The sequence below is a fragment of the Eurypyga helias genome, unplaced genomic scaffold (genome assembly GCF_000690775.1).
Source record: "Eurypyga helias isolate BGI_N326 unplaced genomic scaffold, ASM69077v1 scaffold6284, whole genome shotgun sequence".
Classification (NCBI taxonomy): domain Eukaryota; kingdom Metazoa; phylum Chordata; class Aves; order Eurypygiformes; family Eurypygidae; genus Eurypyga; species Eurypyga helias.
In genome coordinates, this window is record NW_010248099.1 from 96,638 (window position 1) to 119,965 (window position 23,328).

Consider the following 23,328-nt stretch of genomic DNA (forward strand, 5'->3'; position numbering starts at 1 on the left):
AAATCGGCTTTATGTAAATTGGACTGACAGTAGCTCCCAGTGATTATGGATATCAGGTCTGCTAGTCTAGGGAGGGAATTTGCTTTACTTTGGGAAGCAGTGCTACTAATAGCATGTACATAAAACATGGTAACCGGCTGTGGGTAGCCTTTGAGCTCACATACACACCGTCTGGCTGCATTCCAGTTTTCTTGCACAAAGCAACCGGAAAACCAGAGCAACATCTGCATTGTGTGTTTAACACTGAGCAGAGCAACATGGAACTAGTGAACCCTTCGGTTTGTGGTCACGTAGGTTGGATCAGAAGCGTGGCTTGAGCAGGTCACGGCAGCCGAACCCCAGCTAGGGGCGATGAGAACAGTCAGCTGCCAGCAGCCAGGTCTGGAGGAGGAGGAAGAGTGGTGACAGGGCAGTCTGAAGTCAGCATAAACCTGAATCTGGGGCCTTTCATCTCTGTGGAACCACATATTGGGGATTCTTCTGTAAAGACCCCCAGGCAGAAACTTGGCTTCTAAAACAGAGAAGAGGATTGTTGCTCCATTTCCTTGGGAAGCTCCGGCCTCGTGCATTCTTGCTGAGGCGAATTTGTAGCAGAGTGAGTCAGTTATAGGGTGGGGAGGAGAGGAAGATTAGCCAAAGCGCAGCAGCAGGAGCATATGAATTAATTATGTGTGCATTCAAATGATGGATGAATATATTTCTTTTAAATATAATCAGCAGTTGCATGCCACCAACTCCTCTGCCTGGTAGCTGGGGCCTGAGGAGAGACGTGGCTGATCTCCATGTTCAGAGGAAGAGTCCAAGGGCTGCTGCCTTTGAACGAGCGTGGGAATATCTGAGAGCAGTCAGGAAACTCTGCTCTGCGGCATCCCACAGGGAGGGAATGGGTCGCGTTTCCACTAATCTGGATGAGATGGAAATAAAGACAAGTCAGAACTGATGAGTGAAGTAGTGTAATTTGATCCATTTCTTAAAATAATTTTCTATCATATCTTTACCTCTTTTTTTTTTTTTTTTCTGTTTCTCATGCTGCTTGGGTTTGTGGCTGTAACGGTGAATGCTGTGCACTCACTTTTTCTTGAACTTTAAACTTGCTAGGAAAACGGGCACTCAAATGAGTTAAGCTGCTGCAAGTGGAGCAGTTTGCTCCAGTGGTAACATAGTTCGGGGTCACCCAGGTTTTCATGCCATCCTTCATAAGGCACCTGTTTATATTGGGATTTTTGTGCTGTTGCTGATCACTCTTGTAATACTCGTTTTCCCAGAGGAGGTTCACTGTAAGCTGCTACCCCTTCTGCTGGCATAGCCAAACTTTGAATTTACCAGGGAGGGCAAGAGAGAGCGGGAATGTTCTACGGGCCCAGCAGCCATCCTCACTGGTCTGTGCCAAAGCATCTCTGACACAAATGTGCACAACAGTTAGGAGCAAAAAGCCGGTGAGAATAGCCTGATACTGAAGTTGCAGAAAGATGGAGAATGAGAACATGAAACTACAAAAATAAGATTCTCCCTCGAGCTTATGTAATGGGTTTCTTACATGCCACATATCTCTCTACTGCATAAAGGGTACTGTGTGTGAAGTCATTAACCCTCCGGAGGCTACGCTTTTCTGTATTTGCTGTTACACCATGACATATATTGGGCAGAAAACTTTTGAGGGTACATGAAAATCAGGTTCATAGGATCATTCAGGTTGGAAGGGTGCTCAGGAGTTGGTCTTGGCTGACTTTGTATTCAAATAGGGATCAAATCATAGAATCATAGAATCGTTTGGGTTAGAAGGGACCTTGAAGATCATCTGGTTCCAACCCAGAGCAGGTTACTCATGGCTTTATCCAGCTGGGTCTTGAAAACCTCCAAGGAGGGAGTCTGCACAACCTCTTTGGGCAGCTTATTCCACTGCGTGTCTGTCCTCATGGAGAAAAAGCTGTTCTGACTTTGAGGCCAGCACAGTTCACTTTAGTTCACATGTGTAAGTTCTGTAGCTGCTAACTTCCTACATAGAAGTATTTGCTCAAAGGTTTAATGGTTTTCCCTGTGCTTTTTGTCATTTTGTTCAGGAAACTACTCCAGGCCACCGACGTACAGCGGCGTGCCCAACACAAGCTACAGTGGCCCAGGACCCGGCATGGGCATAAATGCCAACAGTCAGATGCATGGCCAGGGGCCAAGCCAGCCTTGCGGTACCATGCCCCTGGGACGGATGCCATCAGCTGGGATGCAGAGCAGACCGTTTCCTGGAAACATGAGCAGTATGACCCCCAATTCTCCTGGCATGTCTCAGCAGGGAGGCCCTGGGATGGGCCCACCCATGCCAACTGTGAACCGTAAGGCACAGGAGGCGGCTGCTGCAGTGATGCAGGCTGCTGCAAACTCCGCTCAGAGCAGGTATGCGTCCAGCTGTAAAGATTTCAAACAAGTGGGAATGTTTTTCTTGTCATTTCTGAAGTAACAGCACTGTATAGGTGTATGCACATGCATTTATACATGTTCTATCTGTGCCCTTATCTTTGGGAGGAGATGGTATGTGGGAAGAATACTTCTCCTTAAACATAAGGGAAAGCCTACTATCGTGTTTTTGAATGTCCTCTCGAAAAACAGCTGTGACAACGGAGATGACGGCTACTTCCAGTTTGGTTCTTGGCAGTGTAGGATTTAGGGAAATCCACAGGGTTGCAGTGACATTAGGAGTCAAAAACAAGCCCTCTGCAACTTAAAATTTATTAGCTGGATATGTATTTTTTTATCTCCTATAGAGGGTGGGCCAGCGTGTGCTTGGCAGCTTGCCCCTGCCAGGGAGTAAGAAAGCTTATGAAGCTGCCCATCAATTCTTGTGCTTACTGCCTGTGTTGTGCGCAGCAGCACTGATGGCAGTTCTCTTCTACAGGATGTTCTTGTTCCTAGGCAGAGAGGGAGAGAGGAGGGCAGGCTAAGGGGAGCAGGCAAGGAAAGGGAAGGGAAGGGCAGAAGGAGCCGTAAACACAATCTGTAGTTATCTGGAGTTGATAAGTGCTACCTATACATCTGTGAGAGAGAACTTGCAAACAGGACTGCAGAGGTTGGAGCCATCATCTGTCGTCTTGTCTTCCCTTCAGGCAGCATAACTGCATGCTGCCGTTTCTGCATGGATTTTGGCAAAGGCACTTTTCTTTCTGTGGTTATTCTTGAGATGCCTGAATACTTGCAGTGAAGTCATATTTTCTAGGAAATTTTTCAGATTAAGTAATTTCCACATTTCCCTGGACTCAAGTAACCCCTGGTGCATCTATTATCTTTTTTCCTGTTACAAGAAGTTCCGTTATGTGGAGAATTACACAAAGCTGTTGCGCTGTTCTGGCAAGCATGTCTATGTGTGTATGTGTGTATCAAGCACCTAGCCTTTATTTGTGTGTATGCACACACAGATGCACACGAACGCATACAGGTATTTATCATTCAAGACCAGTGTTTCTGAGCACTAGAGTTGCTCTAATTCCAAGACACAATGTAAAACTAGAAATAGGAAGCTAATGTGTCTCTCTATCTTTTGCTTTCTTTCTTGTTTTGCGAGTTTGTAAGGCAGGTGGCTTTTAGTGATAAACAACAACAAACTTCTAAACCACTAATAGTAAATTTAGTCTACTTCGTGTTCTTGTTCAGTAAAACAGAACCACACACCCTTAAAATAGACTGTACTCCCGCAGATATCTGTGAACCATCAGTCTCTTGCTTGTGTTGGGTTTTTTAACAGTCTAGTAGGATTTACAAAAGTCTGCTTCTGTGTGTCTGGTTTAGGCTATAAGCTGGTAGGTCAGGCACGAAGGAATAAATGGGCCATCACTGCAGCTGCAGGAACTCTTTCCATATAATCATGTAATGAAAGGAAAAGCTCGCGTTTGTCGGTCTTTACAGCAAGAAAAGACTTTGTGTTAAGTGGAAAGTATTTGATTGTGATTCAGCTTACACTTTGGGCATAGTGTGTGGTGTTTGATGAAAAACTAGGTTAAATGATTGCCACTCCTATCTCACACCTTCCTTTTGTAAAACTGCTTTTGGTTTCTAGCTCTGCCTGGGCAAAACTGCACCATTTCAGAGCCTTTTCATCACATGCTGCCTGTTCCAGTGATCCAGCACCTATGGAAGGGCCATTGCAGTCATCAAATACCTGTTGCATATGCTAGCCAAAGGGCTGTTTATAAACTGGAAATTGTGTGAAACCTGTCACACCCTCTGATGCCAGGGGCTTGCAAGCACACTGTTTTCCTCTTTAATCTGAAGTCAGAAAGCCTAATGGCTTTTGGCTGTTCTTGCAAGTCCTCCATACTTGCATACAGGAGGAATTGTACTTGACAGCGTTTCGTATTCATGATACAGAGCGAATCCAAAGAGGCTGTTCTTTCGCCTGCTTATCCCAGTCGGTCTGGGGCTGGCGGATGCCCTGTGTTTTCTTCACAGCACCCCAACTATGGCAGCGCTCAGGCTCCCTTGATGCACCGGTCTGACCAGTGCGGGTAGGTAGCAGTGTAAACTGGACTTGCTGTGGGACCTTGGCAATCTTTTAATGTTTATGGACATGCTGTCTGGCTACTGAAGACATACAAAAATCATGTGAAAGATATACAAATACTTGCATCATGGAGAGGATTTTAGTTTTTTGTTTTCGTTTTACTAACGCCACTGTCACTCGCTCACACACCGGCATGGCTTTTGGCATGGCTCTGTTTCCTTGTGCCTGAGAGGGAAATGAAGAACCTCATCACTGAAAGGAATGAGATCCCTCCTCCCCCTGACCCCCAGGCATCGTCTTTCTCCCCTCATTGTTGGTGTTACTGTCTCGCAGCGGTGCTGGCCAACCCCATTTTCTTGACTTGGTGGTGGTGTTGTCATTGCTACCTGAGCAGTGAGCTGCAACACCCGAAGTATGATCTCTTCCTGAGAGGTGGTGTACTGCAGGAGCGACAACAGGGTTCCTTACTGGGATTTTCAAGAAAGGTGTATTACACTGTAATTGAGCGCGCATGTGTTGGAAAAATTTCAGTTAGTCACAGGAACAATTTTTAGGAGCACTGAATATCCGGGGCAAAGCATTTGTCTGAAATGCAGCTACTGTTTTCTGACCAGAATCCTTCACACTGGGATTTCTGTAACCTTACCACAAATTGCAAGACTGGCAGAAAGTGTCTACACTGGCTCCCAGCCTTCTGTTCCCTCACAGCCAAGTCCAGCTTCACCCAAGACTCAAGTTTCATGGACTTCCCCACCATCATGTTGTATCAGTTGTTACCTCACTACAAAATCTGTAGTACCCAAATTACTGTTGCCTTCATGGCTGTTAACAAGTTTTAATTACCAGTTTTCTGTAGCTGCTTCTAGGTTTTTGTTTTGTTTTTTGTTTGGTTGGTTGGTTGGTTGGATTTACCCCTAATAACATCATTTAAGTATGTGCATGTGAAAAAATAAAAAGCAAAACAAAAAATTAGAACACAAGCCTACTGGTTCTCCTGTTCAAAAAGCAAAACAAAGTGAAACAGGAGAGCACTCGCACCATACTGTTTTCGTCTACCTGGATGGGTATCCACTGTTACATGCCAAAGTGCATGAATAGTTCCAGCCTTTTGCTTCCAGTGTCTTGAGTTTATAAGGCTCAGCTGTGAGGTTCCAGAACTGTTGGACTTCTGTTGCTATAAAACACGCCCTTCTATGTAGAATTAAGAAGAAAATGAAATGGCTGTGTCAGAGTCATGGTTACACAGCAGTATTTCTGCACAAGTTGGTTGTGATCCCCTTCAAGGTCAACTTGTTGAATCAGTTGCAATGTATCAATAAGGGAGAGAAATTTATCTTCAGCTGTTAATCCACAGGATCTATCCTTTGCCGGCTCAGGAGTCTCATTTAGACACAGAAAGCTGGTTTTCCTCTGCTTTGCCAAGCCACACTAAGCACCTGTGTAAAATGAATTTAAATGGTATGCATGAGAATAAAACCACTTCCACTGGGGCAGAAAATCAATGTTCGTTAACCAGGGCTGCATGATTGAGATCTGAGTGTCAGCCAGTTATACCTAGGTATCATCCTCACTGCAGACCACCACCCTTTTAATTAGAGAAGATAAAATCATATAAATAAAAGTGGTGGCTGTGGAAGATACTAGGTTTACACCATTTGAATTAGCCTTTGACCTCACCTTGAGGCCTGCTCTGTGTTAAGCTTAGATTAATTTCTACAGCTGCATAATACCTTTGTGCACACAGGCCAGTGTTTCCCAAATGATATCTCGCATGTCGGGCCAGAGGAAACAAAGGTGTTTTTAAGACCTCTTCAATGAACCGTCAGTATCTGTGGTTTCATGGTATCCAGGATGTTTAAGCTTGGTCTGGGTAACAATTTACGGCAGGCAATGCTAAATAACTCTCTAATACCCTGTATAGTAATTCCCCTTATTTTCAGGAAGACATTGGGAAGGAACTGCATAACAGTGTTTTTCTTTTGATATCTGCCTTGGTATCAGCACACCCATTGGCCGGTAAGGACTGTACGTTGAAGACGTAATACATCCAGTGAACTTCAGAGGAAAACTTTTCATAACGTAGGTTGGCACTGGCCAAGCCCCTAAGGGCCAGTTCTGCTGCTGGAGGCTAGAACCCAGCAGAGGCCTCTGAGGACCAGGTGGCTCCAAAAAATAGTCTTTTATCACACTGTAGTTTTTACAACAATACATGTGTTCATAGGGATAAGTATTTATGTGTGTACAGACCTGCAACATGGTAAACCTTCAGTAAAAGCAAACAAAGCAAATGAGGTGGCACTTCCCCTGTCGATGTGAAAGGCAGCAAATCCAGTCAGTGTCTTCTAGTGCCAGCCAGTTCTGTGTTCCTCACTTGGCAGATGCACAACTTGAAACTTTTCAGGACTATGTATTCACTGTCTGTGAGCTTTTGTTTCCTACAGTAAGTGCCCAGCATACGCTTTTGAAAATCGATTATCAGGTTGATACCTGCGGTCAACAGACGTTTTTGGAGCTCGGTGCTTGTCATCATCATTTTCAGCATCTCTTGTGCTAGCAGTGAGTGTCATTCTGAGCATGTCTTAGCAGTTAAAGGTGTGACTGTAGTATATGGAAGGGTAAAAGCGTAGCTGAGAAATAGCTGGCTTACATGCTGTTAGCAGTGCAGCCTTAGGAAGACATAATTCAGTACTTGCTGGCTGTCAAACACACCTCTAGCTGGATGCTGAAATGAGCCTTGCCTCTTGCTGGTTATCGATACCTGAACTAATTACTGTAAAATGAGTTTTGATGTGCTTACATGAGGAGCAATCTTATCTTTGAAGGCAGCATCTTTGACCTCAGTGTATGGTACCTTAATATGATTCTTGGGATGGCATGTTGCAATTCTGTAAATTAAAGCAATTTTTTTTTTTTATAGATTGAATGAATTTAGAATTCAGTGTCATTGATTTTAGTGGAGACAATTCAGACATACCAGTTTATTAAACCGAGGAATTGGGGTCCAGCTTAGCTGTATGTAACCTCTGGCCATTTTAAATCCTGGTCATTGGGTTGCTAAATTGAGGTGGATGTTTACATAATCGTCCGCTGCTCCCCATGCCACCTGCGAAATGGTGTTCAGTCTCTGTAGTAATGCGTGCTGTTGCATTGTTTTGACGTACTTTTAGGCACCCTAGGATGTGGTTCTGGTTCTGAACTGCTTAGCAGCTGGTTAGATGCTACAGCCTCACTGTGGTGAGGTCAGAAGGATTTAGGTAAGTTTTTATTCAGGCCTAACACTAATCTATAAAAGCTGCAGTGATGTTAGACAATTTCTGTTGTACAGAGAAACAGTTACAATTAGTGTAATTGAGTTTAAAATGCGCGGTCTGTATGTCTACTTTTTAGTCTCTGTTTGTGTGTACCTACAGGCAGACTAACCTTCCATCAGCATTTCTCTCCTGCTATGTATGTATAATTCATACTCCATGTCGCTGGTGCCAGCAAAGCACTTTTTCCGTATTATTTTCTCCAACAGCAGGGTAATGCAGCACTGCTGATGGACTAGAAGGTACTGGTGAGGAAATACAGTAATGGACATGGTGCATTAAAATGTCAAAAGGAAAAAGAACGAGGCGGAAATGGGGAATAAAAGTTTTTTAAAAAGAAAAATAATATAAATAAACCCCAGAACTATTTTAGGTGGTTTACATCCTAGAGCCTGTCAATTCCGATGCAGTATTTTCCAGTCTGGCCCTTTTGATCTTGAAACTTGAGTTTAAAATTATAATTGTGATTTTAAAAGCTGTGGTTACGTAGCAGGAAGGCTTGAAGTGCTACGGTAAAACTTACCGTCTTTAGTCCCTGGAGAGAGTATATATTTTCCATTGTTTTCCCTTTTCCCCTTAATCTTGGAAGTGCTGTTCTTCTCTGCTGGGAAGTGCAGCCGAGTGCAGGAAGGTTAAGTACTCATTCAAGTTTCTTTGCTTATTCAAACCAGGCTACTTGTAGATGAAAGGCTGCCAGCTGCGAAATCCCCAAAGTAAACGGGGCTGAGATAGGACTGGTACCCCTAATTGGAGCCAGCGCTGGGCTACCTTCCCCAGCGCCTTTGAAATAAGCCCCCAGCAGAAAGGCTGTCTTTGCCGGGTCTTTTATTTGACGTTCAGTCGCAGGGAAGCAGTTCCTCCTGTTCAAATGCAGGCCATTCACAGCTCCAGTCTCAAGGTGTCTGGTCATTTCCCCTTGACCCTGCTCCACCAAACACTCCCAGACTTTGGATTCTCTTTAGGGATCCTGATGGATCACCCTGAAATGAGACCCAGTTTGCTTTCTGTTCGTGCTCTTTGGGTATCCAGGCAGTGCGTTTCAGTTCATGAAACTACATTTGGCTCCCAAAATAAATTGGGAGACCCGGGAAACCTTACTGCAGCCTTCCAGTACCTGAAGGGGCTACAAGGAAGCTGGGGGGGACTTTTTACAAGGGCCTGTAGTGACAGGACAAGGGGGAATGGGTTTAAATTGAAAGCGGGGAGGTTTAGATTAGATATCAGGAAGAAGTTCTTCGCGGAGAGGGTGCTGAGGCAATGGAACAGGTTGCCCAGAGAAGCTGTGGATGGCCCATCCCTGGAAGTGTTCAAGGCCAGGCTGGATGAGGCTTTGAGCAACCTGGTCTAGTGGAAGGTGTCCCTGCCCATGGCAGGGGGGTTGGAACTAGATAATCTTTAAGGTCCCTTCCAACCCAAACCAATTCTATGATTCTATGAAATTCCGCATATGGTTTCAGCTGGGTGAAGCTGATTTGCCTCTTTGCCTGAATGACTGTATAGTGTTCCTGAGAACTCCCAAGTAGCTGCAGTGCTTGCTCCACCTGAGGCTGGCAGCCTTTCTGGAACGGATGGGATATTTTTGCTCCTTGCCAGGTTTCTGTGTGATTTGAGGGGTTCAAGTCCAAATACGAATGCGTACTGTAACTCTGATTTCTAAGGGAGCTATTAACCAGCACTGACATATTTTTCATCAGAAGGACCCGTGCTTCTTCCCTCTTCATGAGAAATAGTAATTTTCTTACTCTTCTTCTGAAAGGGCTCTTCCTTTTCTCATGTTTTGCTTTTCAAAGCAGAACCATATATGGCTTTTTTCTACATTGTATTAGGGAGGGTGAAGTACAACGTAGCTTACTTGTATTTATTATAGTAGAGGGGGAGCTTGAAATCACACTTCTGTGATTTTTTATTTTTTAATGAAGATGCATTTTGTAGATCAGCTCAAAATTGCTGATAAAATCGTGTAAGGATTGGGAGAAACTTTACATGCTGAGCTAACCAAAGCCATTTCTTGTGGGAGACTGAGAGAAATATATTTTTATCTGGAATTTTGTTTTACTAAAAGGTAAATCCATCATTTTGGAGCCCTGGATGTCACAATGCTGCAGAGCTCGTGCAGGCAACCAGTGATTTGGGGAGACATTTTTTTCTTTTTTGGTTACTCATCAATCAAGTAGACTGCTGTATGCTGTTCATGCCATTAGAGATTAACCGCGGACCCCAAGGGTCCTACTCCTCCTTCCCTCCTTCGGAGAGTGAGCATTCTTAAACTGTGAGAGCGGGAGTATGTTGGGAAGGAAGGGTGATTTTCAGAGTCAGGAATGAGAATTTCCAGTCGTCTGAGAGACACTTCTGATTCAGTTATTACTGTGTCAGAATTATTTTTGCCTTCATTTGGTTGTTTAGGAGAGCTGTTGCCCTCTATAAAAGTATTAATTATTTTGAAACAAAATTGCAGTGTAGGACTCTGTGTAGTTTCTTAACATTCTGCCTCAGAGTCGGATGTTAGGTAGAAAATCTGTACTTCAGATGGTGATCTTCAGGGCATTAAGAATGCGGTATTTCATTAATGGTTACTGTAGAAAAGGAAAGAATAAGACAGGGCTTTAGACCAAGTACACTTTCTTGGGTGGCAAGAAATGTTTTAGATGAGGAAACTGGTTTTTCACACTGTCTTTTTTGCCTATTAGCCAGAAGATCTACTAATTTAAATCACAGCACTAGTCAGGGGGGAGGAAAAAAAAAAAAAAAACCACCAAACCAGGAGAATAGCCATCTGTCCAATGGGGCTCATGAAGAAGGCTAATTCTGTGACTGCTCTGTGTGATTTGGCACATACATTGTGCAAGTACAAGACTGTGATTGAACAGCCTAAGATTTTTCTGACAGGAAGGGAGCGACATAAAAAATGCTAGCAGGGTTTCAGGTTTTAGAATGGTTTTAAGGTTTTAGGTTGTTTTACAATAGTGATAGTTGAGAGAAAATTAAACAATTTTATTTTAGCAGTGCTGCCTGGGGAAATATGACTGGGAAGAGCCCTTTATTGATGGAATTCAGATGGGAGCATTGGTTCTAACTGGAGATATAAGTAACCTTGTAAGAATCATATTAAATGGTAACATAACAGCAATAGGATTTTTTTAATGATGGCCAGCAGTTTCACTAACACATTAAATACCTGTTGCAGTTGTCACAGTAGGTTTCAGGCATCTTCTGAGCCAGAGATGAAGAGCCAGCGGAAACCATGCTGGCATACACACGGCATTGCTCTTGTGAAACTGTCTGGAGCGCCGAAGTGCTGAGACTGATGGTAATAGTGGTAGTAATAATATTGATAAACATATTACAGCTCCAGGCTGTTGGGCAAATGTAGGTAAGTGAAAATGTGTCCATTGGGAAATCCCTTTGGAGAACTTCCTCGCCACGCTGCTGCACGCGCACAGTTGCGTTCAGTGTGCTGTGAGCCAGATGACACTTCGCTATGAAAAGATGCACTGAAACGCTGGCATGAAACGATCCGGATTTTATTAGGTTTTCAGTTGGTTGCCAGCACAGTGAGCTCTGTGGAGCTGCAGTGGTGCTCAGAAACGGTGCAAGGATGTGACTGCACATCGTAAGACCGTGGTGAGAGGCGGCGGGAAGTCCACATCCTGGGTGGAAGAGGAGGGAGCTCAGGGTCGAACCTCTCCGGAGGCAGTTGAATCAGTGACACACTCAGTGGTCCTTAGCTTCCTGTAGCTTTTTAGCACCGTGCTTTGGTGACCTCCTGGCTGTTCATGTGTCGGGAACAGATTCTTACCCACTTTCAAGTAATCATTCTGGGACAGAGTTCACAGGGCCTTCCGACTTTTTAATAAAGCTATTTATAAACATGCACAAAAATAGAAGGTGCATGGTGAGATAGTCATATGAGTGATTCCGATTTGGATATTGAGTCACACCAGGCTAAATCACCCTTCTTGGCATTCTGGTTCAGCTTGACTGCGTCATGCCATAGAGGGCAAATTTCTTTTTTCATTACAAGGCCAGTTCCTGCATGATCCTGCTTGCCGGACACATTGCAACAGCCCTCTTACCCACCACATGCTCCGCTTGGGCTAAGAAACGCGTCTCCTTTTATACTCGGATATTATGTCAAGGGTGGACAGTGTACAAGCAGCTGCCGTTGGAGCTGCTGTTCAAATCCACGCTGTCAGGAAGGTAGGCAGGGGTCACAAGGAGCGGAGCTTCGATGGGACTACAAACCATTGGACCGGGCCTGCTTTTCAGTAGTCCGGTGTCTTCTGTCACACGGCATTATGTTGGTTTTATCCAGGACAGGTTATGCTGAGTTAGTTCCTCTACAGATAGATTCAAATGCGGAGGTCTTGTTGTCCTTGTCAGAATGCTGCACGATAAAGGCATTTCAAAGAATCCTTGTGGGTTTAAAGACTGGTGACCAAATGCTGTGGTCACCATGAAATTCAGACCAAAATAATTTTGATTAACACAAAAGGAGCTTTATAAAAACAAAATTAAATAGCTGCAACCTAAAAGAAAAATTTAAAAACCACACACACACACAAAAAACCCAAACTACAATATTTCACAAAGTATTCTGCATGTTTTTCAGTCACACACCCTTATATCATTAGGATCAAATGAAGTTAAGGATTTTTTTTTTTTTTTCTGCAGGCTTGTGCTATGTTTTCCTCATTGTATTCAACTACTTTATTACCATTATGGCCGTATTTTAGACCATTATTAATCTTGGATCTCTTCCTTAGTTTTTGTTATGTGTAAAATGACATAGGGAGATTTATTCCGATCTCAGCATGCACTCAGCAGTACAAGTGTTGTGTAGCTGTGTTATTGTTATATGTGCCTCTTGTGTTGCTGTTCCAGTGTTTGATGCGGTGTGACACGCCTGCATTATTACTGGGCCTTAAATGACTACCAAGCAGTGGCCCGTTGGGTGGATGTTTCTGCTGGAAAAATGGTTAATGTGATGACAACAGCATGTAAACAAACAATAAGTTCTGTGGCTGCTTTTCTGAGGGGCTGAGCATTGAATCAGTCTCATAGAACAACTGATTTTAAGTTTTTTCTCCCTCTGTGATTGTTTCTTGGTGAAATCCGGGTAATGATGATGATGCTAAATACACAAGTATTTGTGTAATCAGGAGAAAAAGAGTATATTTAGAAAGGCTATTTCTGTTAGTCTTCAAAAAGTATCTCACGCAATAATCTTTAGATCACCCGGACAAAGAAAGCAGGCGGTGTGCTGGTTCAGGTTGCAGTGGGTTACGAGGTGATGTGCACTGTCATGTAATTATGATGCTAGAAGATTACTCCCCATTTGAGCATTGCCGTTTAGGCCTGGTCGCTGGGAAGAATAGTTCGGTGATGGATCTGCGTACCAGGTGTCAGCGGGCACACGCACACACACAAGTACAGGTGTTTGTACCCTGGTACAAACCTGGATGCGTCTTTATTTGGTTTCCTGGTGTTTTCTCTGTGTTGGTGTGTGTTGGAGCCTTGACCTCCCTTTTTCACACAGGCACACACGCACAAGTGTAAAATTTTCTTTTTCCTCCTAACCTGACAAACGGATTCTGTCAAAAACCTCATGGCAGACCCAACACCTGTCACATCACCAGCTTTCATGGTTGCTTTCTTAAAACTTTACTGTTGGGAATGGCGAGATTCCCTGCTGAAAAGGGAAGAAATATAAATCGAGGTTATTACACTTATTATAGAAGGTGACAAGAAGGGGGGGGGGATACTTCGCTTTCATATAGAGTGATGTTAAATTTGTTTGTTTTACTTACATGGGAATTACCCTTAATGCCTCTCTACGGCTGCTCAAGCCAGTATTCGGGTTTTGTGTGTCTTGGCCTTTGCTAACAGCACTGACGCACTGATGAACTTCCAGTCAGAGCAAAATAAGCCATGTTGGGGTTTATTTTCCCTTGCTCTCTTCTCCCTCCTCCAGTTCTCCCATATCCCCTGACGACAGAAACGGTTTCACTTCTCCAGGGAGGCCCATAATGTAGCAAGAAGGAAAATCCATAACAAAAGAGCATGTGGATCTGCGTGCACATGTTTATGTGTAGATTCTCCAGGGAGAAAGCGTTCGCAGGTCTCACTCCTGAATTACTCTCATTATAATAACCCATTTGGTGTCAAAGTATGACAGATTATAAGCGCTTAAGACTAGTCCCAGCTCAAGACAGATTTAAATAAAGTACTTCTGGTTATTGTGCAGGTCAGTGTGTTTAAATAACAACCCCCCAAATCATACTTTGACATTTAAAAGAGAGAGGAAATATTGTCATGCTGCAGACCTGGCACAGATAAGCACGGGGCAATTTGGTCAGTACGCTGTGATTTGTGAGTGCAGCCGCACGCAGTCATTTTCACAGTTTGTAATCAAGTAGCCACCTTACCAGCGTGTCAGCATTAAAAGAAAAAAATGTTCCTTTTAAAATGTTTACACAAATTACTCCCCTGAGGTGCTACAGTGCCTTCGCTGCAAAACTGATGTAGGTTAAAGATCTGGAGCAGAAATGGCAAACTTCCATGGACTTGTGGGCCGTTTTTGTTGTGGTTTTGGTTTGGGTTTTTTTTTCCACCAGCCAATTGCTCAGGTGGCCAGGTCATGGTAACAGGATGATTTTTCAGGTCCAGTGCCTAGGCCAGGATAACTGGGAGAAATCCCTAGTTACGAGTGCTGTAGGAAACGTCAGGAAGCAAGAGTGCAGACGTGTCGAAATAATAGTAATTGGTACAAGTGTGTGGCCACCAGGATGTGTGAGGCGTGACTCAGGGGCAGCTCTTCCCAACCCTTCGCAGGAAGGGACATCTCTGGTAGCACCCTGCTTGTGAGGCTCCTCTGTGAATCCCTCCCTTCCTTCAGGCAGACCTGGCTGAGAGGCGCCATGTTCATGCTGGAGGGACCTTCCCTGTTTTTACCCTGGGAGTAGCAGCATTCTGTATGTTCCTCCCTGCTCCTCTTGCATCTCTGTTTCATCTCCCTTCAGAGCACCCATCATCCGCCTGGCCCTAAAAACTTTTGGCACCTAGTGAGGATGCTCCCAACCCTTGTTGTTCATTGTTCATTTCCATCTACTCTCCCCTCCATTTCCATCTTTTTTCTGAGTTGAGGCTCAACTCACCCCTGTGCTCAGGCTGCCACAGGGCTCATTACAGATGTTGGGTCATTTTTTCTGACTGCACGAAGAGCTTTGCTCCAGTGTTACAGGTTTAGGTTGAGGGTGCCAGATGCATGCCAGAAAATCCACAGAAAGTTGCGGAACTTGAGCTCTCTGCCCACAGCAAAAACCTCTTTGACATGTTTCCATATGAAAAGTTGTGTCTTCATTTCTTGTCCTGCTGAGAGGCGTAATCCCTTTTTATCGTTGTGCATAGCTAAACCACACCTACCTCTAAATTCAGGTTTGTAATTAGTTGTCTGTTCAAATCCAAGGAAGACGACGGTAAAAACCTTCATCAGATGGCAACACTGAGGAGGTACTAAATCACACACCACCAAGTATTAAAGGCAAGACGGCTGACTTGTGTGTGCTGTCGGAGACAACATGTTAACCTGCTGGTGATTTCTGGTCCAATTAAAGGAAGACATCTCGGTATAAGAGCCACTGCTTGGTAGCTGTGATCGCTCCTGTGCTCCTTTGTATTGTCAGTGCTCTTCTTTCCTACAGTTTCTTTGTTCTGCTTTTTAGCAACGAACAGATCTTGCGTGTCATCTCCTCTCTTTAAACACATGGACTTCTGCAGTAGCTCAAAAGACACAATTAGATCTGATGCTACTTGTTTTGCAGAGAAAACAGATTAAGTGCTGATTAAACTTCGGGTTGATTGCAAATGAAGGAAAACAAAAGAGCAGAACAGGACCTTCTTAAAAGGGAATGTTTTGAATTTGGCCAGTTGTATTTTTGACCCGATAGTACACCAGGCTATCAACAGCACAATGGTGCTGACAGTCTAGGATCAGAGAATCATTAGGTTTGAAAATACTTTCAAGATCATCTAGTCCAACCGTTAACTTCACACTGCCAAGTAACCATGTCCCCGAGCACCACAACTGCATGTCTTTTAAATACCTCCGGGGATGGTGACTCAACTGCCTCCCTGGGCAGCCCGTTCCAATGCCTGACAGCCCTTTCAGTGAAGAAATTTTCCGTAATATCCAATCTAAACCTCCCCTGGTGCAACGTCTGAAGCGTAATCCCTTTTTATCGTTGTGCATAGCTAAACCACACCTACCTCTAAATTCAGGTTTGTAATTAGTTGTCTGTTCAAATCCAAGGAAGACGACGGTAAAAACCTTCATCAGATGGCAACACTGAGGAGGTACTAAATCACACACCACCAAGTATTAAAGGCAAGACGGCTGACTTCTCCGTCCCTGGTAAGGACTGGTCATTTCCTCTTGTCCTGTCACTTGGGAGAAGAGAGCAACACCCACCTGTCTACAACCTCCTGTCAGGTAGAGAGCGATAAGGTCTCCCCTGAGCCCCCTCTTCTCCAGGCTGAACAATCCCAGTTGCCCAGTTAGGCAGGACTACTGACAGATGATGGAAAAGTGGCTTGGTGAGGACTTTGCCCAGGTCCCTCAGTACACTTGAGTGGATCCCATCTGGCCCCATAGACCTGTGTGTGCCTAAGTGGTAGTGTAGCAGGTCACTATATATTTCTCCTTGTTCTTCATTCTAAGTTGGGCTTTGACCCTTCTAATTTTTTCTTTGCATAACCTCAGTCATCCGTGTAGTCCTCCTGAGTTTCCTGCTCCTTCTTCCAAAGGTCATAACTCTGCTTTTTTTCCTGAGTTCCAGCCAGAGCTGTCTGTTCAGCCAGGCCACAGTGGTCTTTCCCACTGGCTCTTCTTTCGTCACATGGAGATGGCCTGCTCCTGTGTCTTTAAGATTTCCTTCTTGAAGAATGCCCAACCTTCCTGGACTCCTTTGCCCTTCAGGACTGCCTCCCAATGGACTGTGTCAACCAGGCTCCTGAACAGGCCAAATCTGCCCTCCGGAAGCCCAAGGTAGCAGTTCTGCTGAGCCCCCTCCTTACTTCTCCAAGAACTGAAAATATCATTTTGTGATCACTATGCCCAAGACGGGCTCCAACCATCACATCACCCACAAGTCCTTCTCTGGTCACAAACAATGGGTCCAGTGGGGCGTCTTCCCTAGTTGGCTGACTCGCCAGCTGTGTCAGGAAGTAATCTTCCACACACTTCAGGAACGTCCTAGACTGTTCCTTCTCTGCTGTGTTGTATTTCCAGCAGACATCTGGTAAGTTGAAGTCGCCCCTGAGAACAAGGGCTAGCGATTGTGAGACTTACCCCAGTTCCTTATAGAATATTTTGTCTGTCTCTTCATCTTTGTTGGGTGGTCTGTACCAGACTCCCACCACGATATCTGCCTTGGTGGCCTTCCCCCTGATTCTCACTCATAAACACTCAACCCTGTCATCACTGTCATTGAGCTCTAGATGATCAAAACACTCCCTAACAGACAGGGCAACCCCAATGCCTCTCCTTCCTTGCCTGTCCTTTCTGAAGTTTATAGCCATCCATTGCAGCATTCCAGTTGTGTGAGTCATCCCACCATATTTCCATGATATATGAGGCAGCTATAGCATTGTTTTCCTGCTCCGCAGTGGCTTCCAGCTCCTCCTGTTTGTTGCCCATGCTGCGTGCATTGGTGTAGATGGACTTCATTTGGACTCCTGATCCCACTACCTTTTTGGGTGGAAAAGCCCTAATTCCTACATGACTAATCTCAGGCGCTTCCGTGGTTTCTAACACATCAATCACCCTTGGGTCATTGCTGCCACATGGGTCTCTGTCCCCTACCGCCACTGAGATGGCAGACCAAAGGTCCTCGTCGGCACATTGTCCCTCAGACACTGGTGTGCCGCTTCCAGGCCTGTCTCTAGCGAGCCCAGTTTTATCCAGTTCCCCCTTCAGATGAAGTTTAAAGCCTTTGCGGTGAGCCCTGCTAACTCCTGTGCAAAGATCCTTTTGCCCCTTGGAGACACATGTACCCCGTCTGTTGCCAGCAGGTTGGCAGACCAAAGGTCCTCGTCGGCACATTGTCCCTCAGACACTGGTGTGCCGCTTCCAGGCCTGTCTCTAGCGAGCCCAGTTTTATCCAGTTCCCCCTTCAGATGAAGTTTAAAGCCTTTGCGGTGAGCCCTGCTAACTCCTGTGCAAAGATCCTTTTGCCCCTTGGAGACACATGTACCCCGTCTGTTGCCAGCAGGTCTGGTGTCATGTACACCGACTCATGATCAAAAACCCAAAATCCTGCCAGTGACATGAGGCTCAGAGCCAGGTATTAATCTGCAGGCTCTTCCTGTTTCTCCCATCGTCATTCCTGCAACTGGCAGGATAGAGGAGAACACTGCTTGTACCCCTGATCCCTTAACCAGTCATCCCGTAAGTCATTCAGGCTGGAAGGAACCTCAAGAGGTCCCTGGTCCAACCTCCTCCTCTGCAGGCTCAGCTGAGGGCTCAGTTGGGTCTGGATAAAGAAAACTTCCAAGGGCAGAGATTGCACAACCCCTCGGGGCCACCAGATCTAATCCCTGAATTTTTTCATTGGGAAAGTGTGTCCTTACTTTTAGTCTGAACTTCTCATGTTTTAACTCTTGCTTTGCGTCTCGTCCTCCCACCGTGGCCCTCTGCGAAGAGCCCAGATTCCTTGTCTTGCTGACCTCCTTTTAGGTGCTGGGGGGCTTTGAGGTTCCTCTCGAAAGCTGTCTGTGCCCCAGACTGGTCTGGCCCTTGTCCTGCAGCCCCTCCAGGGTGAGTACTCAAGCCCTGACCTTCTAAGGGGCTGTCTGCTAAACTCGCTCCAGTTTAGCATCCTCTTTCCGGTACTGGGGGATCCAAAACTGGACATGATACCCTAGATGGAGTCAAATGAGTGCCAAGAAAGGAGGGGATGATCAGTTCCCTCTGTCTCCTGGCTCTGCTCCTGGTCACACAGCCCAGGATGTTGCTGGCCCCCGTTGCTGCCAGGGCACACTGCTGGCTCACACTCGGCTCCCTGCGGCCAAGATGCCATGGGGCTTCTCAGCAAAGCTGCTCCCCCCAATCAAGACCCTGCCAGCACCGCTGCAGGGAGCCCGTCCTTCCCAGGTGCAGGACCTCAAGCTTGTCCCTGTTGACTTTCATAAGGTCCCTGACGGCACGTTCCTCCAGCCTGTCTGGGTCCCTCGGGAGGCAGCCCCTTCCTCCAGCGTAACAACTGGCTCTGGCCTTATGCAGGTGCTGTGAATAACTGCATTGTCGGCAGAGTCAATAAACCACAGAAAGTGCGGGGGTTTCCCCCCTTCCCATTTTTAATCTTTTCCGTTTGCTGCGTGCTTGGAGATCTACTTGCAGTAGTAGAGCAGAGCAAAGAAATTTGCAGGCTTAAGAACAGTGTTTAAATTGATAGCGTAATTCTAAATTTGTATTGGCCTAGCTGCTTTTTCTTCTCAATGGGGTAAAACCTGTGATCTGGGATCACGGTGTTGGAGGAAGTAGAGCTGGAGCATACCTGACAGGTCATCTAGTTCACATGTAACGCGGGATTTCTCTGATGGATCCGTTCCCTAACGTGTTCTCTGTGGACAGTGTCGAGGGTTCCTTCGTTCCCTTGGAGGGTAGCTGCCTCTCGCCACAAAGACGTTTTTTCATTATGCTTAACACAAGAGTTTCCTTTCTTAACTTCTTCCTATTATTCCTGATTGTCACTTGCGTCATCCCTAAGCAACCCAGCCGTTCGTGTTCCTGTGGTAAATACTGTAAAACTGTCTACTTAACTGGGTTTGTTCTGTGGTAGAATTCATAGCCGGTCAGCTGAATTTTTGCCATTAGATGTCACTTCGTGTACAGCAGACTGCTTTTAAAAGACTTGATCTTTATTTAGCCTCCCAGGAAAATGGAGGAGGGAATTGGGAGATGTAGGAGAGAGTCTGGTAGTATGCTTTGAGATAACTACTTCTTAAATAGCATGTTGGATATGCCTTTACTAAAAGCAGCACAGAAGGAAACATAAGATTTTTGACTTAACTCCAACAACCAACAGATGATGCTGTGACCTTAAGCATATATAAATATGTTTAGCAGCTGCTGTGTAACATATTTATAAGTGTTTAGTGACCTGGAGGTTAATCAAAATGAGTTTGGTGATCTCAGCTCAGTTCTTAATGGACTCCACTTCATATTATAGCACTGATGCAGCACAATTTGTCACAGTCGGCAGTCTTTACTCAAAGGAGGCCCACTGTGGAGTGAGAATTAAAGGCTCAAGTAATACCTGATTATTTCTCCCTAAAGAAACTTTCCGTTCCAAGCCATCATAGAGCAGAATAATATGTGGAGGAGCTCTGTACTGCGCGCTGCACCCAGTCTCGGGATTAAAGAACGTTTACTCTTGCAGGACGTCGCCGTTCAGCGTGACTGAATTGGCTCGCGCAGCTGCGGTCAGTGCTTTGGTAGGGGACGGAGTTCTGGCAGGATGGGTGCCGAGACTTTTTGCTTGCCAGGCTCTTTACAGAGATGGAGATCCGCGCCCCTTCCGAGTGTGGCATTACGTGGGAGAATGAAAGGGAAGGGTATTGCCTGGCCAGATGAAATCCTGGAATTAGTTTCTGCCATTCAGGTCTTTCTGGGTACAGAAGCAAATTTTTTTAGACTTCAGTTGTTTTCTTGCTGTCCTGGCCAAAGCTAGTATATTCCTTTTATTTAATTTCCACTCTCTGTCTAAACTGGGAATAGTTTTCCTGCGTTTTGATTTAAAGCTGTTGTACAGCAGTTTGCTTTCACGAGCTACAATTGAGATTGATGTCCATAGTGGGTAACATGAAATAGGTTGTGCCTCAATTTGAGACAATGAACAGCCCCACAGCTTAGAAGACAGACATGCTATAGAAAGTAATAGTACTGAAATATTAGTAGGTAAGGACCAATTTCAGCCTACCTGCAAGGTGCGTATCTCCTGTGTATTTGTAAAGGAAAAGAAGGGCATTGGAGAGGGAGGTACCTGTAGGGACTCCTGTCTTTTCCAGAATCCCAGCCTTACTCCATAGAAGAACCTTTCAAAAACTATTACTTCTTTTTCAAAGTGTAAAAATGCACTTGCACACTTTCTTCATGTTCACTAGCAACTTTACCCAGTAAGGGAAAGGATCTCCCTTATCCAGCGTAGAAAGAACTTTTCAGTTACCTGCATTTGTTGTAACAGAGCAATTTTCAGCTAGAAAAGGGGGATGGGGTGTGTCTAAGGTACAATATTTACATAAGAAAAGCTTGATTGTGTGACTGAAATCTTTTAAAGTTGTTGCCAAATGGTCCTGCTCTTCTCTTTTCCCTTTGTAATTTTCCCTCGGAGCATTGCACCACTGTGCATTTTAAATCTTTTCCCTCCACTACTCGTTGCAAGCTTCATCAGGGAAATGACATTGTATGGCAGTTGTCTCCTTCATATCAAAAGAAAGCCTCTGCCTCTTCGTGAGAGTGAAGAAAAGTTTGTCTTCAGAGAGCAAAGGACAAAACTGACTGGGAAAAAGATGCTTTATTTAGATAACGCGTTCTCTTTTTCTTTGAAGAAATTCACAATGTGTCAAGAAAAATTAGGCCAAATAGTGCTTTAATGGTCTTCCTCCTGTACCTCCTAAAAAAGAAACCCATTTCTAGCAATTGCATTAGGAATCTGCCATGAGTTTGGAGAAGAGAAGCAGCCCTTGGAGTTTTTCAGGGTTGTTGGTTTGGGGGTTGTCTGTTTTGTTGAATACTCTGTGGTAACGAAAAGTAGAATTTACAGTGAAACTCCATCTTCCTACCAGGGCATGCAGCTTTCCCTCCTTCTAGGGTAAAATTAAATGCTTTGTTTTTCATGAGGAAAAAAGGGCTGACAGGTACCAAACCTATGAAAAGGGTTAGTTGCTTCCTTTCTTGTCTTCTTTATTTGGAAAAACAGCATAAATTTACAGGGGTTACATTGCAGAAACAGGTCTGAGTTTTGTATTTTCCTGTGTAGGCCGTGAATACGCCATTAAGTATATATTTGTATGGGGTTTTTTGTTGAGAACTATATATGATTTTATGTGTATAAGTCTATATCCATATACAGATCATAATATTTGCAGTCTTCAACTGTACTAAGAAAAGGTAGAGAATTGTATTATGGATTCAAAGAATGAAAGGTTAGTTTTGTAGTTGGATTATGCATTACATCAGGTTATTCTGCTTACTGGGGTTGCTTTTTCATCATTGTGCCTCAGTTTATCTATAGAATGTGATAATCTATAATGTGAATATCATGATACAGAATGTGGTCAAGCACAAAGCATACTTAGATACTCTTCAGACCTTAAGAGTAGGCAAGGTTTAGTCATCAGAAGTATTTGGTCTGAAGATCTTCACAGGTGAAGATGAGGAGAATTAGGTAAGGGCTTCTTTCAGGGCAGCTTTTAAGACAAACTTAAGTCTCCGTTATGAAAGCATTATACAGATAGGTGCTTAATTTTCAAAACCAAAGTAGTTCTGCTGAGGTTTCTTGCTTCAAGGAAGTGTCTTATGTACATGGTTTTTTTGAAAGATTGGACATAGATGGCGTGTACAAAAGATGAACATTGTGTTCAGTGTGATAACACCAGATACAGAAATCTGAAAGAAATTCTATGGTACTCATTTTTCTTCTGGTCATTTCACTGTTTCCTAAGCTGTGGCAGGTAAGGATTTCTATTACATGGTCAAAATTGCACTTCACTGGATTTTTTTTGTGTGTGTGTGTCAATGCTAGGTTCTAATTTTGGCTCCAGATCACGTCGCTGTCTACTCATAGGATAAATAGTATGAGTTGTATTTTTCTGCTGATGGGTTGTGACGTGTAAAGACACTGTATTTCAAATCTTCTGAAATTGGTGTTCGGCCCAGTTCTGTCTCAGACACACAGTAACTAATTCACGGTTAATTCAAAGCTCCCGGTGCAGGTGAAATGAACTAGTGGCGTGCCTTCTCCTTAGCTGTCTGCAACCAACAGGAGATGCGCTCTGACAGACCACAGCATCTTCAGCAGCGGGGTACGTAACGAGACATCCTGTGTGTGCTCTTTTCCTCTCGTAGGCAAGGCAATTTTCCTGCCATGAATCAGAGCGGTATTATGGGATCCAGCTCCCCCTACACTCAGCCGATGAACAACAGCTCTGGCTTGATGAACCCGCAGGCTCCTCCTTACAGCATGGCACCCAACATGGTGAACAGTTCAACAGGTAATGGTGGGTAACCTTCCCCCAGCAGCCTTCCTCCATAAATCTGCGAAGGGTGCCAGCCTTGGGCTGGCGGCAGAGGGGCAGCCACCCTCAGCCGATTCACCCCCCCTGGGGAGTTGGGAGCGCTCCGCAGAGGCACTCTCTTTTGTACAGTGGCTCATGCATTTTTCATCGAGTCCGTTGGCGCAGCATGTAGATGAGCACAATGTTTCGAACAGTTCCAGCAACACTCGGACCCGGTTTGACGTAGGTGTTGACTAGCAA

The 23,328-nt window shown here is 44.8% G+C and overlaps 1 protein-coding gene across 1 annotated transcript in view; it reads left to right on the forward strand.

Moving 5' to 3' along the window:
- The window catches only part of LOC104509109 (AT-rich interactive domain-containing protein 1B-like), a gene marked incomplete at its 3' end in the record, with an annotated part of 82,718 nt that overhangs the window by 51,922 nt on the left and 7,468 nt on the right, over window positions 1-23,328 (forward strand). The window contains exons 6-7 of the mRNA XM_010150938.1: window positions 2,061-2,388; window positions 22,919-23,064. Coding sequence (XP_010149240.1) covers window positions 2,061-2,388; window positions 22,919-23,064 — 474 coding nt within the window. The remainder of the gene's footprint in view (window positions 1-2,060; window positions 2,389-22,918; window positions 23,065-23,328) is intronic.